General features: G+C 34.7%; 1 protein-coding gene across 1 annotated transcript in view; it reads left to right on the forward strand.

Moving 5' to 3' along the window:
• Nucleotides 1–15874, forward strand: part of Dnah7 (dynein axonemal heavy chain 7) — a 289014-nt gene that overhangs the window by 262519 nt on the left and 10621 nt on the right. The window contains exons 58-62 of the mRNA XM_077110312.1: nucleotides 3456–3641; nucleotides 5085–5222; nucleotides 8745–8975; nucleotides 11998–12150; nucleotides 13895–14072. Coding sequence (XP_076966427.1) covers nucleotides 3456–3641; nucleotides 5085–5222; nucleotides 8745–8975; nucleotides 11998–12150; nucleotides 13895–14072 — 886 coding nt within the window. The remainder of the gene's footprint in view (nucleotides 1–3455; nucleotides 3642–5084; nucleotides 5223–8744; nucleotides 8976–11997; nucleotides 12151–13894; nucleotides 14073–15874) is intronic.

A 15874-nucleotide genomic window follows, 5' to 3' on the forward strand; every position in this document is an offset into this window, starting at 1 on the left:
GCGATACCTTATTCATTAATCCAGGCAAGGGATAGTGTCAGGAATTCACAGATGTTAGCAGGTAGATAAGAGAAAAATCCAGGTAAAAGAAGCAGAACAAGGAATGGTTATCATATGGGAACCTATTTCCATGAGCAGTTACTAAGTGTTGCCTTTCTCTATGCTCCAATCTCCACCTTGATCAACCCTCAATTATTTCTTATCCTGTCCAAACCACATCTTGCTGCTCACACTCCCTGCCACCCCTCCTCTAATCCATGCACTACATTACTTTCTCTTCTCCCTGTGTAATGTGAGTTCATATTTATATTTCATATTTATACATATTTCTCCTATTTTGATTTGCCCTTTCCTGTGCTCAATCCTGGTCTACTTCTGCCACTCTTCTTGAATAATCAATTCAGACAAAGAAGCAAAGTTTACCTCCAGTTGGCAGATTTTTGCATCCACTAAGACTGACAACCACTTTGATCATCCTTGGTTGAGACTCTTGATTATCATGTGTGAGTACCTGTAAGAGTATGAGGTGATTCCAGATCTTTTTATCTTCCATAGTCTACTTACTGATCATCTCTGTGATCCTGTGTCTAAGATACGTAGTATAGTGCCCAGAAATATATGTGTCCAGGCTCTGGCAGCCTTAATAGAGTTCATGATATATCTGGGTTATTGGGAATTGCAAACTTTTGCTAGGAAGCAGAGTATATTCTGCCAAATCATGAGCCACTAAGTTATGTGCTTTGATTTGTTTATTCATGAATTCTCAGTGCCTAAAACAATGTGTGTAGTACTTGCCTCTATGAGTGTCTATTTAATAAGTGAATCTTAGTGAAAATATCTTCATGCTCTCATAGAAAAATGGCAAAACTACTATATGTAGAAATTTGGAATAATAATACCATTTACATTGAATAGGAAATGAAAAAAGTATTCAATAAATATGTTAGAATAATTGGTTATTTGCTAAGTTAGAATTTTCATTCTATGTAATTCCTAATTGATTAAGAAACTAAATAGGAAAAATTAAAATATGAAAGAAGAAAATACAAGTGGACATATATTTTCTTCTTGGCAGGTAGGCAATTGCTTTGTTTTTCTTGTTTTGGTAAGGGCATGTGTATTTGCAAGTATGTTTGCATGAAAAGTTCATCCTTTACTCCTCAACTCTCATCCTAATTTCATCTCCAAGGCAATCAGCTTCACATCTTAGGATATATGTATCCAGACATTATCCTATGCATATATAAGTATGCAAATACTCATATATATTAACACAACATATATATAATCTTCCTCAAAAATGATATTTTAATTTTCTTTTGTGTTGTTTGTTGCTTATAAACAATGTTTAAGTGAACTACCTCATACATAACCTTGAACTCTAGTTGTTGACTTGGAGCTCTGCATCTACACTCTCTCTTGCCCATGGGCTCAACTCTTTTACCACAGAACAAGAAAGCAATTCAAGCAGCAAGCTACTACTTGGGGACTCCATCTATTTACTTTGCCTCTGGGAGAAAAACACTCTCCAATTTGATTGGTACTTTTTATAACCAAGCTGCTGAAACAACAGGTATCATTTTCCTTATAAACTCTCAATTGTCCAAGTTTCATCCTTTTATACTTAAATCCAATTCTCCCCCTCCTGATCTCAGCATCACAAAGTCCTCTTGGGAGCTAGCTACTCCATGTGTACTCTACCTCAATTATTATTTATTTAATTTGCATATGAGGTTTCTTATTTTTATGAGATGGAGCAAGGCACATGCACACAGGGTATGCATCTGGTCAGACTCCTCTCACATTTGCAGTTGTAGAATCAAGTACTCTGGAGTTGTGCTCGATTCTGTTTGTCCACAAGTTGTTGCTCACTGACACATTCTCCTACATTCACTGCCTGAGGTTCCAGTCTATGACATAACAACTCCCACAATTTCCAACCCTAATTCAGTAAGTTTCTCCTCTCAAATCACTACTACCTGCTCTTCTCTAGTGCTGTTCTTCCTATTGAAGAGTCAGTCTTCAAAGTGGGATCCCTGGAATGTAGGATCTATAAACTTTAAATTTTAACAGATAACTAACTATATGAAGGGTACGTAAAGCATAAAGATGCTGAAAAAAAATCTCAAGAAAAAAGTAGTATATATATTAGTTAAAATATTTTAAATATCACTGTAGTTAAATACCATAAACAACTAAACACCAAATAAAAGGTAAATACAAATAAAAATAAATAAAAGACAAATAAAAATTGGAGAAAACATTTAAATTTATCTGGCAGACTGACTCAGAATTTATAAGGAGCTTTTAATAACAGGAAAAAATAACATTCAGATGAGAAAGATATGTAAAAGAATGCAGTAGATAGTTTCTAAAATAAAAAAATATAGCTGTGAATAAACATTGTTAAATAACATTTTAGTCAAAACTAAAATTAGTAATTAAAAATAATTTTATGCTTTAATTATCAGTGTTTCCCCTAATAATAAAACTCTGTTGGGAGCAGTGAGAAATAAAATTCTCTATACTGCTGATGGGTGTGTAGGTATTCATGCTCAGGATAAAAGAAATTACAATGTGAAAAATCAATACCATTGTAATTGAAAAACATTTTAGAATTTGTATCCTAGAGGATAAAAGAAAGAGGAAAAAAGAAAAGTATAAAGTCATTTACCACAAATTTGATATCAGTTTGTAATTGTTTATACAAATAAAAACTGTTAAAACTTTAGTTGAAAAAACAGAAGAGGCAGTGCACGGAAAAACAAACACTATTAAACACATGAAACAATTAATAGCCTCACTAGTATTTTTAAAAATACAACTTTAAATACTTAATTAGCAGAAACTTTTAAACTGGCTGCTACAATTGCTAGACCTTTCAGAAAAGCCTTTAGTAATATTGCAAATTGTTTTTTATAAGCAACTTTCCTTGGAATAGAAATGGTCATTTCAAAGTATTTTTAAAGAATTTTTTTTAAATACTACAGGAAATCTCATGATATTTGATTGGAAAAATGTAAAATTGAACATAGAGTGTGTTTCCAACTGTCAAATATATATATGGCTGTATAAAGGTGTTGAAGAAAATCAATACTGATTATCTGTGAATGATATCGGCTTTGTTTTGCATGTCGCTCAGCAAGGCAAGGTTTTTAAGGATGGCATGTGGTCTAACTCATTTGTGACTGGCACATAGTAGGTACTCAAAAATGTTGGTTGAACAGTAAATGAGTTCATAAGAGATTAGGTGAGTACTAGTCTCAGCACTGATTGAATGGAAATGAAATAATACAAAAGAAGAGAAAGATCTGGGGGAAACTGAAACAATTAGTAGGGAAGTATCTAAAGGGAAATTTGCAAGAACTTAATAATAGGCTTCAACAAGGAACAATTTCATACAATACTATACTGATACCTCTTACCTGGTTCACGACTTAAACTCTCAATTTTAGGAACTACCTTACGACGCCCTTCGGTACATGACTGGCGAATGCAACTATGGAGGCAGGGTGACTGACGACTGGGACCGCCGCACACTGCGCACCATTCTGAATAAATTTTTCTGTACAGAATTAGTTGAAAATACAGACTATAAGTTTGACTCAAGTGGCATCTATTTTGTCCCCCCTTCTGGCGATGTAAGTATAGATCAAGAAATCTAAAAGCAATAGAACTTGAAATTCCTATGATAGCAGTGAATTTTTTTATTTTAGATGATGATTTTCCCCTTGCTTTTTTAGTCACATGGGGACAGAGCACACCCTGTGTACAGATGGAGTTAGTAGTGTGCTGTAATGTGAAGAGTCTTAGAAACATTCCTTACCCAAGGAGAGCTTACTCTCATAAATTCAATTCTTCTGGTAAAAAGACCTTGTCTCCAGTTAAAATGAATATACACAAGAGGGGTTACAGAATATTATTAATAATAACTAACATTTATATTACAAATACTTATAAATATAATGACTTCACTAGAGCATCAAATTAACATTGGTACTATAAATACCCTTTTATAAAGGAGAAAGCAGATTCATTAAGGTTGAATGACTTGTCCAAGGTCACCCAGGTGGAGGCATCAGAGAGTGACAGAACCACCTATAGCACTAGGCTAAGGTTTCCTTCTGCTCTTCTTCTGGTCCTATCCATTGCCTTCAGATTATCTCACCATAGATTTCAAGGGACTTCCAGGATAATAAATTTGCTTCTCATTTGATCCCCAGTAGTTAAAGGGTATATTTTGAAAGTTAAACACATGGGCACATGCAACAAAGATACATATTGTAACTCTTGGGCCATAACCCTATCATCCACTGGGATTAATGCTAGCTAAGTGCAGATATCAATATGGATGAAGGGGGAAATCAGTCCCAGAGCTTACATCACTGATTGGATGGACTAAGTCAACATGAGGAATTGGGGGATAAGATAACTAATGATGAATTGTCAAGTGTGAAAAAAGCACAATGAAGTAAGGTTTATGTAAAAAAGTCCATGTCATAAAACCATCAATGACCAAACCTTCCTTGCTGTTTATATTTGCATATGATTATATTTATATCAAGGAAGAGATGAAATTTTGGTACAAGTCCATGTGAATAAAATGTGTGTGCATATATGTAAAAAGATGTATAATGTTAATGGCAGTAATTGGGATAATAAACTTTCAGATAATTTTTTTCTTTTCTCACTTTGGTGGATTTATCACAATAAGATTAAACAAAATAATCAGAGTAAACTAGAAAAGACTATTTTTATTCTGATAAGTTAAGAATAGTCACAACAGAATGTGACACAAAAAAATCCTCTGGAAGAAATTTCTAAATGAAGTTACCAGATTTCTCCTTCCCTTGTTGAAAACCCATTCCAATTGAGTGAGAGATTTCCTTTTCCTCTAAAAACATGTCCATATTGTTTTTTAAACTTGGGCCCAGACTAAAAGAAAATTAAAGCATTCAGTGTCCAGTCTCACAGGTTCATCCAACTCAATAACTTGAGTGTCGAAAATTATCTCTCTCATATATGAAGTTCTGCAATGCAATTTATTTCTAATCGCCCAACTTCTTGTTACTTATTTTTTTCAGCACAAAAGCTACATCGAATACACAAAGACTCTGCCACTGACCCCAGCACCAGAAATCTTTGGGATGAATGCCAATGCAGATATCACTAAAGATCAGTCAGAAACTCAACTGCTTTTTGATAACATTCTTCTTACACAGGTGTGTGTTGTGTGCACGAGTTGACGTCTGAGCCTGTGAGGGATGCTCTCTGAGCCTCATGTATAGTAGTCAAAGATATTTAAAGGATAAGGAAAAAAAACACATACCTACCTTAAATACAGATTTAAACACAGAGTACATCACATGCAATTTTTTTCATCTTCTCTTTTAGAATAAAGACCTATTCTGTGAATATCATTCTGCTTCTAGAAATTTCAGTTCTTTCTTACATAAGTCTTATCCAACTACAATGTATGTTTTTTTTTTTTTAATCTTCTTTAAGGTGGAAAAAAGAATATCAAAGTTACTTGGGCAGCAGTTTGAAGACAGAAGCTACCTAGAATTTTGCCTGTATTTTCTAGTCTCCTACTAATTCAAAGCAACTGCTTTTAGTGACTTACCTTTATGAAATATTGCAGAAGGGCTGTGGATGTGGCTCAGTGTTAGAACACCTGCCTAGCAGGTGTAAGGTTCTGTGATAGATCTCCAGCACTACAAACATACATACATATATTCATAAACATTTTACCTATAGAAACAGATTCTCTCACGGTAATATTTTATCAGGTTGCGTGACATTTAAAGCATATAATTGTTTGGTAAGTACAAAATAAAAGGGTTAGGAGAAATATGCAGATGATCCTTGGCAGACATGCAGCCCCACTGGTGAGGGCATAAATGCATCACAGCTGGAGAATAGTCTTCAAAGGCACCAGCATTTATCATGTCGTGAGCATCAGTCAGTATGTTTGAATGAAATCATTTGCTAATCTTGCTCATCCATTAAGAGATCTTCTCTTGTATTATTCTCCCTTTAAATGTGCTCACTGTTTTTTAATTTTTGGAAGCAAATTAAATTAATCTAAATAACAAGAATTCTCATACTGATTAAATGAAATTTTAATAATTAAGGATACATATTCAGTTAAGCAAATTATCCTACTAACTGAATTCTAACTTATTTTTTAAATTTTTATGGAATCTCAAAGTAAACGTGATAACAGTTAATATTTATGTAGTACTTACTGTGTGCTAGCACTGTTGTAAGGGCTTTCTGTAGAGTAATGTAAAACTTATGACAATCCTATGAGGCAGGAGGTATTATTCTTCCCATTTTACAACTAGAAAACTGAGGCACACAAAGATTAAGTAATTTTCCCAATGTCAGTTGGTACAGTTTGGAGGCAGGACACAAACCCAATGGCCTGGTTCCCACTAGTTCAACTCTAGAACCTGTGCTCTGAACTGCTAGCCTATGGGTTCCCTTCTAGATTCTAAAAATGGTGTGTGACTCGAAGGCAGATAGCCAAAGATACTGAAAAATCTTAGAATTAGGAGGGTACTTATTGACAGAAAAGCCCACAAAACTCCTATTTCTAATCTAATCTATAGTGACATTTTTCTAACCAGTCAAAAAGATTTTTTTATGTTCATTTTACTCATTGATGGCACTAAAGTCATTGTTGCCTGGGTGGCCATAAAAGTATGTGAACAAACAGGAATAAGTAAATCTTTAGGAACATTAGATGGCATGTAGTGCATAATAGTCTGACAACAGGACATTTACTTACAGTGTCTTTTGGCTTTATTTAAACTTGATGGGGTGTGTCACATTATAGAACACATAAAACAGTAGGCTCATTCCAACAGAAAATGACTCAGAACCAAACAAATAAGTTTAAATTCACAAGGGTATCTTCTCAGTATGTGATTCAACAACCTCTTTTAATATACTCAAACTTGGATCAGAAGTACAATTATACTAATGGGTAAGCAGTAGTTCAGTGAATCACAATTCAGAGGCAGAGAGACTAGAACATCATAGCTTGGAGAGCAAGTTAATGTTGATAAGACTTTTTGTATTGTTGTATTTACATAAAACAGAAAAAATGAAAGAGGGAAGTATCAGAGTTGAGAATGTGACTTTTTGCAGAGATCTTTTTCTTATGCTTGACTGCCGTCTTCCATTTTGAATAGGAAAATTATTTGACCTTAGAATATTAGAAAACTAATATGGTGCAGAATCTCTAAAAAGGCTACACTCTGTGATGTCTCCTTAAAAATAAATTTCACTTATTTTATTTAATAAAGGAAAAGTAATTCTTATAATATTCCAATGGTAATTGTGAAAATTCTAAGGACAGGCAGTAAAAAAGAAAAAGCTAAGATAAACAATTATAGATAAATAGCACACAATTGCTCTTTATTCTTATTATCAATTGGATATTACCTTCAAAAACCTACCACCCACCCCAATTATGTGGTTTTGGTATGTAATAAATATATATGGGGACTGTCTGTTACTGAAATATTTTTATTACATTTTTTTGATAGGTAATAGGCCTGGGTGTTGTGTGATTTTTTTTTTTTTATGGAGGCACAGCTACTATTAGAAGATAGAAATTTTTAGATACTTTTATAGGACCTAAGTGTAAGTCAAAATGCAAATAGAAATCAGCATCTGATTCTTTCAATGAAGTGGAAATAGACATTGCACTAGTTTTGGTCAAACATTCATCATCTTTTTTGTTCTTTATGGGTTTTTTTTAACATATTTAGTTGTAAAACAAGTATCTTGTGATTATAATAAAGTATTAATACACATAAATATCTCTTTTACTAGCATAATTAAACTTATTAATAATTGCTTATTGTATAACTTAATAGGATCTTATAGTGGTAAGTGAAGGGTAGGTAGAAACCTAAGTAAACATAATATTTAAAGTATAGAAACAAGGAAATGTAAAATCTGAAGAAAAAAAAAAGAAGACTAAACACAATTTCCTTGGACTAGAAAAATAGGAATTTTCTAGTATGCTATTCTCCTTCAGTGCACACACAGGCACACACACATATACATACATTCATTTATTCTGAGAATTTAAAGAGGTTTTCCAGAAAATATAGATTCATTTACACAGTGTCACTGCAAACATAAAAAACAAAAATTGAGTTGAAATTTTCTTTCCTTGCTTCTAACGTGAATCACTAAAGTCTGTCTTTTCTCTATAACTCTTCCAACTGCTTAGAGAAGATGAGCTTATTTTCTTTGCCCTGCAGGTTCAAGGAGAAAACTATATTTCTACTTTTGGTGACCAGTAGGCCCCAGAGTTATTAGCAAATATATTTTGCAGCAAGCTTTTTCAAAGCAGATCAGATTCCCTCCTTCTTGCCATCACTTGGCTACTACACCAGCTTAAATGCTTTTCTCCCTCCATCTGCAGCATCCAATCCTTCTCCTTCACCCAGGCAGCTAAACCTAAAACTTATTTGCTTTCTCCAAATTCTGTTTTGCCTGTGAACACAACACTTGCCTCTCTTTTTCCTCTCTTACAATCATTTTCTCTAAGAAATCCCTTACCCTGTGTGTTATCATCACTTTGATAAATCTCATGTGAAGGCTCATGGATAAAATTGCAGAATAGTGTTCATGCTTATGAAGATTTACCTTAGGATTTTTCCTTTGCAGCTATTCTTAGAACTGTATGAGGATTTTTGAGTTATAGTTTAGATTCTTCATAGTCTCGTTCAGCAGGTACTGGTGCAAAATCATCAGATGAAGTAGTAAACGAGGTTGCTGGTGACATACTAGGTAAACTTCCAAACAACTTTGATGTTGAATCTGCAATGAGGAGGTACCCTACAACTTACACTCAAAGCATGAACACTGTACTTGTCCAAGAGATGGGGCGGTTCAATAAGTTGCTGAAGACCATAAGAGAATCATGCATTAATATTCAAAAAGCAATCAAGGTAAGATGAAACTCATTAAATCATTGAGTTAAACATAGTTTAAATCTAATAGCAACTATTTATGAGAACCAAGTACTGTGCGTGCACTGTTCTTGGTTCTGTGTATTAAAAAAAAAAAAAATCGTGATTTTTGAGGAACTTAACAGAATTCTGGTAGCAATAGTTAAACAGGTAGATAAGTATAGGGTGTGCTTCATAGCAGTAGCACACTGGATAAGATACACGCTAAAGAGAAACAAAATGTTAAAGAATTTAAAAAGTCTCTGACCTTGCAAACTTCCATTTTAAAGAGAGAAACAAACCAAAGATAAGTAAACACATTTATAATATTGGTAACTGATACATTCCATGGAAAAAATAAATAAAACAAGGTAAGGAAATAGAGAATAATGCCTGAGAAGTTTGTCAGTCAGACTGAATCAGACCCTTCTGAGAAGCTGATCCTTGGACAGAGGCCAAAATGACCTTAAAGGGGAAGCCAGGGGACTATTGAGGGAAAAGCACTTTAGAGAGAGTGTAAAAGTCAAGAGAAGAACAACCACGTCATGGTCCAGGAGCATCAGAAAGAAGACTGGTGTGGCTAGAGCAAGTGAGCACGGGGGAGATGGCAGGACCAGATCATGATGGCATTGTCATCAATGCATCTTGAATTTTATTTTAAAATAAGAAGATAAAAGGAAGGCTTCAAAGGTTTTTAAGCAGTGAAGTTAATTGACCTATTTTACATTTTCAAAAGTTAATCCAGCCCCTGGAGAAAGTCATGCAGGGGACCAGGATTTGCACAGACAAATGCTCCTTACACAGTTGAAGTAGTCCATCTGAGCTGGCCTCTTGTAGTAGCATTAGAGAGAGAGAGATGTGGTCGCTTATATTATTATCAACTTAGGAGTCCACTAGGGTGACTGAAAACTGGTGTGGGAGGAGTGAGCAGAGAGGAGTCAAGGATCACTCCTCGTTTGGCCTAGGAAGTAGAGGCTTGGAGAAGGAACAGGTTTGAGGGAGAAAGTCAAGAATTGTTTTTCACTCAGATTAATTTTGAAATGCCTCATAGACTTAATGGAGAGGTAAAATTACTGTTAGATACACGCTTTAGAGTTTAAGAGGGCAGTAAAGCCTGGAGATATATTTCAGAGTCTAATATACATTGATTTTTATTTAGAAACAAAATTTATAAATTATCTCAAATATTTTGGTAGTGCAGATGAGTCTAGGTTACTTTGAGGCATCAATTTCTCTCATCCATCCACCCAAACTATATGGACTACTTATAATTTTCTTTATATTTCCCTACTTTGGGAAAGAAAATGTTCAAATTTGAAAAACCGAACTTGAGATGATCTCTGCAACCAATGTAGATGAAGCATAAATGTATTTTGTGTTTAGATTTGGGTCCTATTCCCTAAATATCTTATACGATATAGCTTCTCTTTTGTATTTTATAATATTATATATATGATATATTTTCAAATAATCCAAGATCTAAAAGCATCCAAAATACTTCTGGTCCCAAGAATTTCAGATAAGGAACACTTAATAGAAGAAAGCTCATTATAATAGACACTATAGTCTAAGAGGTCTGAAGATAGTACCATGGAAACTTTATGCCTGAAAATTAAAGAGTGCAAATGAATGTGTAAATTCTTGAGAAAGCATATGTTACCCAAATTATACAAGAAACAGAAAATCTGTAGTTGTCTCTGTATATAAAAAGGGAATGCTTAATTGAAAAACTCCTCCCTCATGTTGGAAACCTTCTTCCGATGTCTAATAAATTTGGGTTGTCCACTTTTAAATAAGAATGGGGCATTATCATGTTGAGGGGACACTATAAGAACACTGATGATTGCTGACTGTGTTCTGCACTGTAGAGCAATCTGGGTGAGTTCTTCAGCAAAGAAACATTCAGCATCATTCTGTGTTTCTCCTCGACCTCCTTTTTCTTTCCTGAAGAGAAAGATTAGCTCATAGCATTTGGGGAGCTAAAAGGAATAAAGGCCATAGGAATCTCAGCGTTGTCTACCCATGCTTTCTCTTAACACCCTTGATTTCTGTATGATAACTCTGACCTCAACCGGACCTGGCATCTCCCACTCCAGGAATTTCTGCGTTTTCCTTTCCAGGTTACATTAAAGGTCAATGATGTGCAGTTAGGGGGGAAGAAGACCTAGGAATTTGTTTTATAAAACAGGTTTCAAAACCCTTCTCATTTAACAGCATCCTCCTTTCCTCGTTTTCAGAATTATGTAGGATTATTAATTCCCAAGGCTTGGGAACATTCCTCAATGTAAAACTAACCTTTCAGGATAAGGTTTCTTGTGACCACTGAATCAACTATCAGCAGTCCATATGCTTTCTCACTCCCAAAATTGTGTTCCCATTATCCCTTTCCCTGTTCCTTTCTGCACTTGTGGGCTCATGCCTTAAAAAAATAAACGTATTTAATATTGTTTCAGTGGAATTTTGAGAAGGCAGCAAATGAAATATGTGTGTTTAGTCTATCAACAGTTTCTGCAAAATCTTCTCCATATGTTAGTTGAAATAATATTTTTATATAGGAAAAACAGAAATGATAATCATAACTGGACCAATTATAAGATCAAAATAGGCAGAAATTTTCAAGAAACTCAAAGTTTCAATATGTGGGCATCAGTGATTCAAAATAGAACAAGGTCAGCTAGACTTCACAATGGTATTCCAAATATTTTAACTTTTCAAACCATTTCATACAATTTTCCTAATTTAATATTTATCACTGTCCCTCTAAGAAGACAGAATGAAAGTATATTACTTGTTCATTTATTAAAGAAATAAGTCAAAGTTAGACTGTGATTTTCCAGTAAAATTTTGTTAGAATAAAACTTAATATTTTTTAAGGACTAGTTCAAAGACTCCAGGATGTCCTTGTATAAGCAAAAACAAATATCTTCACTTTCTGTTAGCATAATTGTAAAGAAGGTATTTAAAAGAGGACTGACTATTCATAATCTATACTCTCACGTTAGCAAGGTTAAATGTATTTCAGGGGCTCGTAGTGATGTCTACAGATCTTGAAGAAGTGGTTAGAAGCATTTTGAATGTCAAAATTCCAGGAATGTGGATGGGTAAATCCTACCCAAGCCTTAAACCACTTGGCAGCTATGTGAATGACTTCCTTGCAAGACTAAAATTCTTGCAGGTAAGTTTATCCAAATTAACGTACATTGTTATTTTTCTTCTGGCTTAATTTTCTTCATCACAATGCCCAACACGTGAGTGTTATTCTCTAGTTTGCTGTGAGTGCCAGACACAAATGGCTACTATTTAATAATGTTTTATGTGATGTATATACTTGTCACACTGAATAGTCACAATACTAGTACTAGAAGTGGAAGTTCTGACCTTAGAATATGTATTCATGTTCAATGAAGTTAATGGCATTTGAAAAGAGAAAAAAAAATCTGGCATGTTGACTTTCCCTTTAAATATTTAGCATTAAAATAGATGCTTATAAAGGGGCTGGGGTTGTAGCTCAGTTGCAAAGCACTTGCCTAGCATTCATAAGGCACTGGGTTCCATCCTTAGCACCACATAAAATTAAAAGTACACACACACACATATATATGTATGTATATATATATACATGTGTGTATGTGTGTATATATATATATATATACACACACACACACATATTTATAGCAGAGCATCTTATAAAGCTAGACAAGTTATTAGTGAGGAGTTTGATTTCTTCCTTTCCTGGCAACCTTTTTGGTCATGAAATCACTACTTAGCTGGTTTAGCACAGGACAGCAATGACCTCAATGGGTGATTGTCTTGGAAATGTTAAATAGGAAGAAGCCTATCTCCAAATTACTGGCAATATCTGTGTTTACCGGTGCTCTCATTAATAGTTTTTGTTGTTGTTGTTGTTGTTTAGTTGGAGATGGACACAATACCTTTATTTTGTTTATTTATCTTTTTAATGTGGTTCTGAGGATTGAACCCTGTGTCCCACACATGCTAGACAAGCACTCTACCACTAAGCTGCAACCCCAGCCCTTATTAATAGTTATATCCTTGAAATATCAGTTAATTTTCTAGATATTGTGTATGAGGCATCAAAAACTGTGAGGAAATTGCTTCAGGGATAAGTGGATTTAATTCCTTTTTTCATAACACAGGCCCTCTTTTCTATGAGTTGGATGCTAAGGAATTAAGATTGTTCTGGAAAGATGAAGCTCTGCTTTGGGCTCTTATAGGGAAAAGCTTTTCAAGTTGATTTTTTCAGCTTGGCCTCTATAATTTATTATTTAAAGTCATTATTCAGCCAGATCAGAATTAGAATCTGTGATATTAACAATTAAGGAGTCTTGATATTTCTAAAGACCCTAAAGACCATAAGCTCTTACTACCCTGCTTGTTTCAGGAGTTCTTTGTGCAATATCATGTGTTTCTATAGGTCAGATTTCATTATATTTTGGGGAAATAGGAGAGAAAACTTCCCCAGAATAGTCTTCTAGGTACTAATGACTAATTTTACTCTCATTAATTAGAGTAAAAATTTTTAAAGAATAAACCTCATGACCAGACTATGGGAATCTCTTCTGTTCAACTAAGTCACATATTTTGTGCAACAGTGCATATCAGATGTTCAGTGCGGTATGGGGATTTTCTGAAGGAACCTTTGGGCGTGTGTAAAATAGACATTTGCGTCTGCATTCTCACACATTGTAATTCCCAAGCTGTTGTGAGAGAGATGAAGTTGAAAGTCAGCATCAACACTGAATGCTACTTATTTTTGGCTTGTCATCCCTGAGTGCATTTACTAGTTTAGATAAAGAAAACAAAAATATTTGGGGACACATTTTAGTAAGCAAAGGTATTTTTTTTTAAAAAAAAAATTGAAGACTATCATCAGGACTGTGTGTTTTGATCCACCACAGCAATGGTATGAGGTTGGCCCTCCTGCAGTCTTCTGGCTTTCTGGCTTCTTCTTCACCCAAGCCTTCCTGACTGGTGCCCAGCAGAACTACGCCAGGAAATACACTATTCCCATTGATCTCCTTGGGTTTGACTATGAGGTGATGGAAGACAAAGACTATAAACATGGTCCTGAAGATGGTAAGTGGAGTAAGAGAATGAGTTTGCTTTTATCTTGGCACTGAACAGAGGAGTAACTTCTTGCTTACCTTCCTCAGCTATTAAAAAAGTAAACAACATGTAGGTAACGTCACCTCAAAATGGTTGAGAAAAAAATTCATGGAGAGAGGATATATGATAAAGTAAATAGGGTATAAATGCTAGCAATAGGTGAATCTGGAAAAAAAAAGAGTATATGTCCCTATACTTTTTTCAAAATTGTGTAAGTTAGAAATTACTTTTAAAAAATCATTAAATTAACAATACATGTGATAAACAGCCATAACCTTATTTTGGCCTTGGGGAATCAAGATGATGTGGCATTGAAAAGGAGGAGGTTTTTCCTGATCCCTCAAAGAGTGTACTTTTGCAGAGTTCTAAAATATGTAATCTTTCCTTTTATATACAGCATTCCCAAACTTATAACTAATATGAGCATTTGTTTTATGATTTACAGATTGGTTGTGAGAAAATCTTTATTTTCCTTACCAATTGGTTTTCAACTTTGTGGTTACTCTGATGTTTTATTTCAAATTCAGTGGATAGAGTTTTAAACTATTTTAAACAAGTGTTTCTAAGAATGCTATGGATTTCTAAATTTTACCCAATTGGTGCTGTCTTTAAATGAAGGACATCTATTTCTAAATGACTGTTATATACTGCCTCAATTAATGTATCACAGTCAACTCTTCCTTATTCATCATTGAATTATGAATTCACTGGCTCACTTCCTTAGGCACCGGAGATATCAACAGGGAAATATTAGGATCTAGTCCCTCAACCAGTTTAAACTTTAGTGGGAGATACTGGCAAGTTTATATGCAGTCACAACAGAGTTTGATAATTATGTTACTGTGCCAAATGTTTTTACTTTATGTTGATTGTCACACCAAAGGGTTTGCAACACAAAGCCATCCTACTACTATTCCCCTGGGAAATTTGCGTTCCCACTCTCATATTCTCCTTTTTTTCTTACCTCTACCCCATCTCACCTCATCCTTCATTGCAAAAATCAAAAGCTTTCAGGAGAGAGCATTCAGCACCACCAAACTCTTACTCTGTCAAAATCTGTACCCTCTGAGAATCCAGACCCCATTTCCTTATTCTTCTCCAGGTTTTTGCTTCTTTAATTGTGCCTTTTCTTTCCAGAATCAATATTATCCCGCTCAGGGCTGGAAAATCTGAAACAACACACAGCGTGCTCTAAAATCTTGCTCATCTTAAATCAAAAAACAATTCGAATTGTCATTACATCCACACACCCCCATGGACAGTTCTATAACTCTTCTCCCTTTTATTGCAGAATCTCTCAAAGTAATTATATTGGCAAGCTGTCTCCAGATTCTCACCTCCTAATTTCTGTGTGCTTTTCATCCTCTCTGATCAACCAGTGCTGTACTTTTCACAGCTACTGATGACTTCCAGGTTGACAAACATAGCAAATTCCCTTTTGTCTTCATCTTAGCCTCAGCAGTTTTCACCAGTTGCCAACTTTGTCTTTATAGAGACATTCTTCTTCCTTTGCTTCTAGTATATCACCTTATACTGATTTTTCTTATTGGCCACATTCATACTTCTTTGGTGGCTTATGCTCCTGTAAATACTGGAGTTTCTGAGCATTCAGTCCTGGGATTATTTCTTTTTTCTAGTTGCATCCTCTCCCCCCGAGTGACTTTATTCTGTTCTGAATCTTTAACCATCTCCTTGTTAATGTCCCCAGTCTGCAATCTACATCTTTTCTCTGTGATCCAGACAGCTATATCCAACTGCTACACTATCATGTC

The sequence above is a fragment of the Callospermophilus lateralis genome, chromosome 9 (assembly GCF_048772815.1).
Source record: "Callospermophilus lateralis isolate mCalLat2 chromosome 9, mCalLat2.hap1, whole genome shotgun sequence".
Lineage (NCBI taxonomy): Eukaryota > Metazoa > Chordata > Mammalia > Rodentia > Sciuridae > Callospermophilus > Callospermophilus lateralis.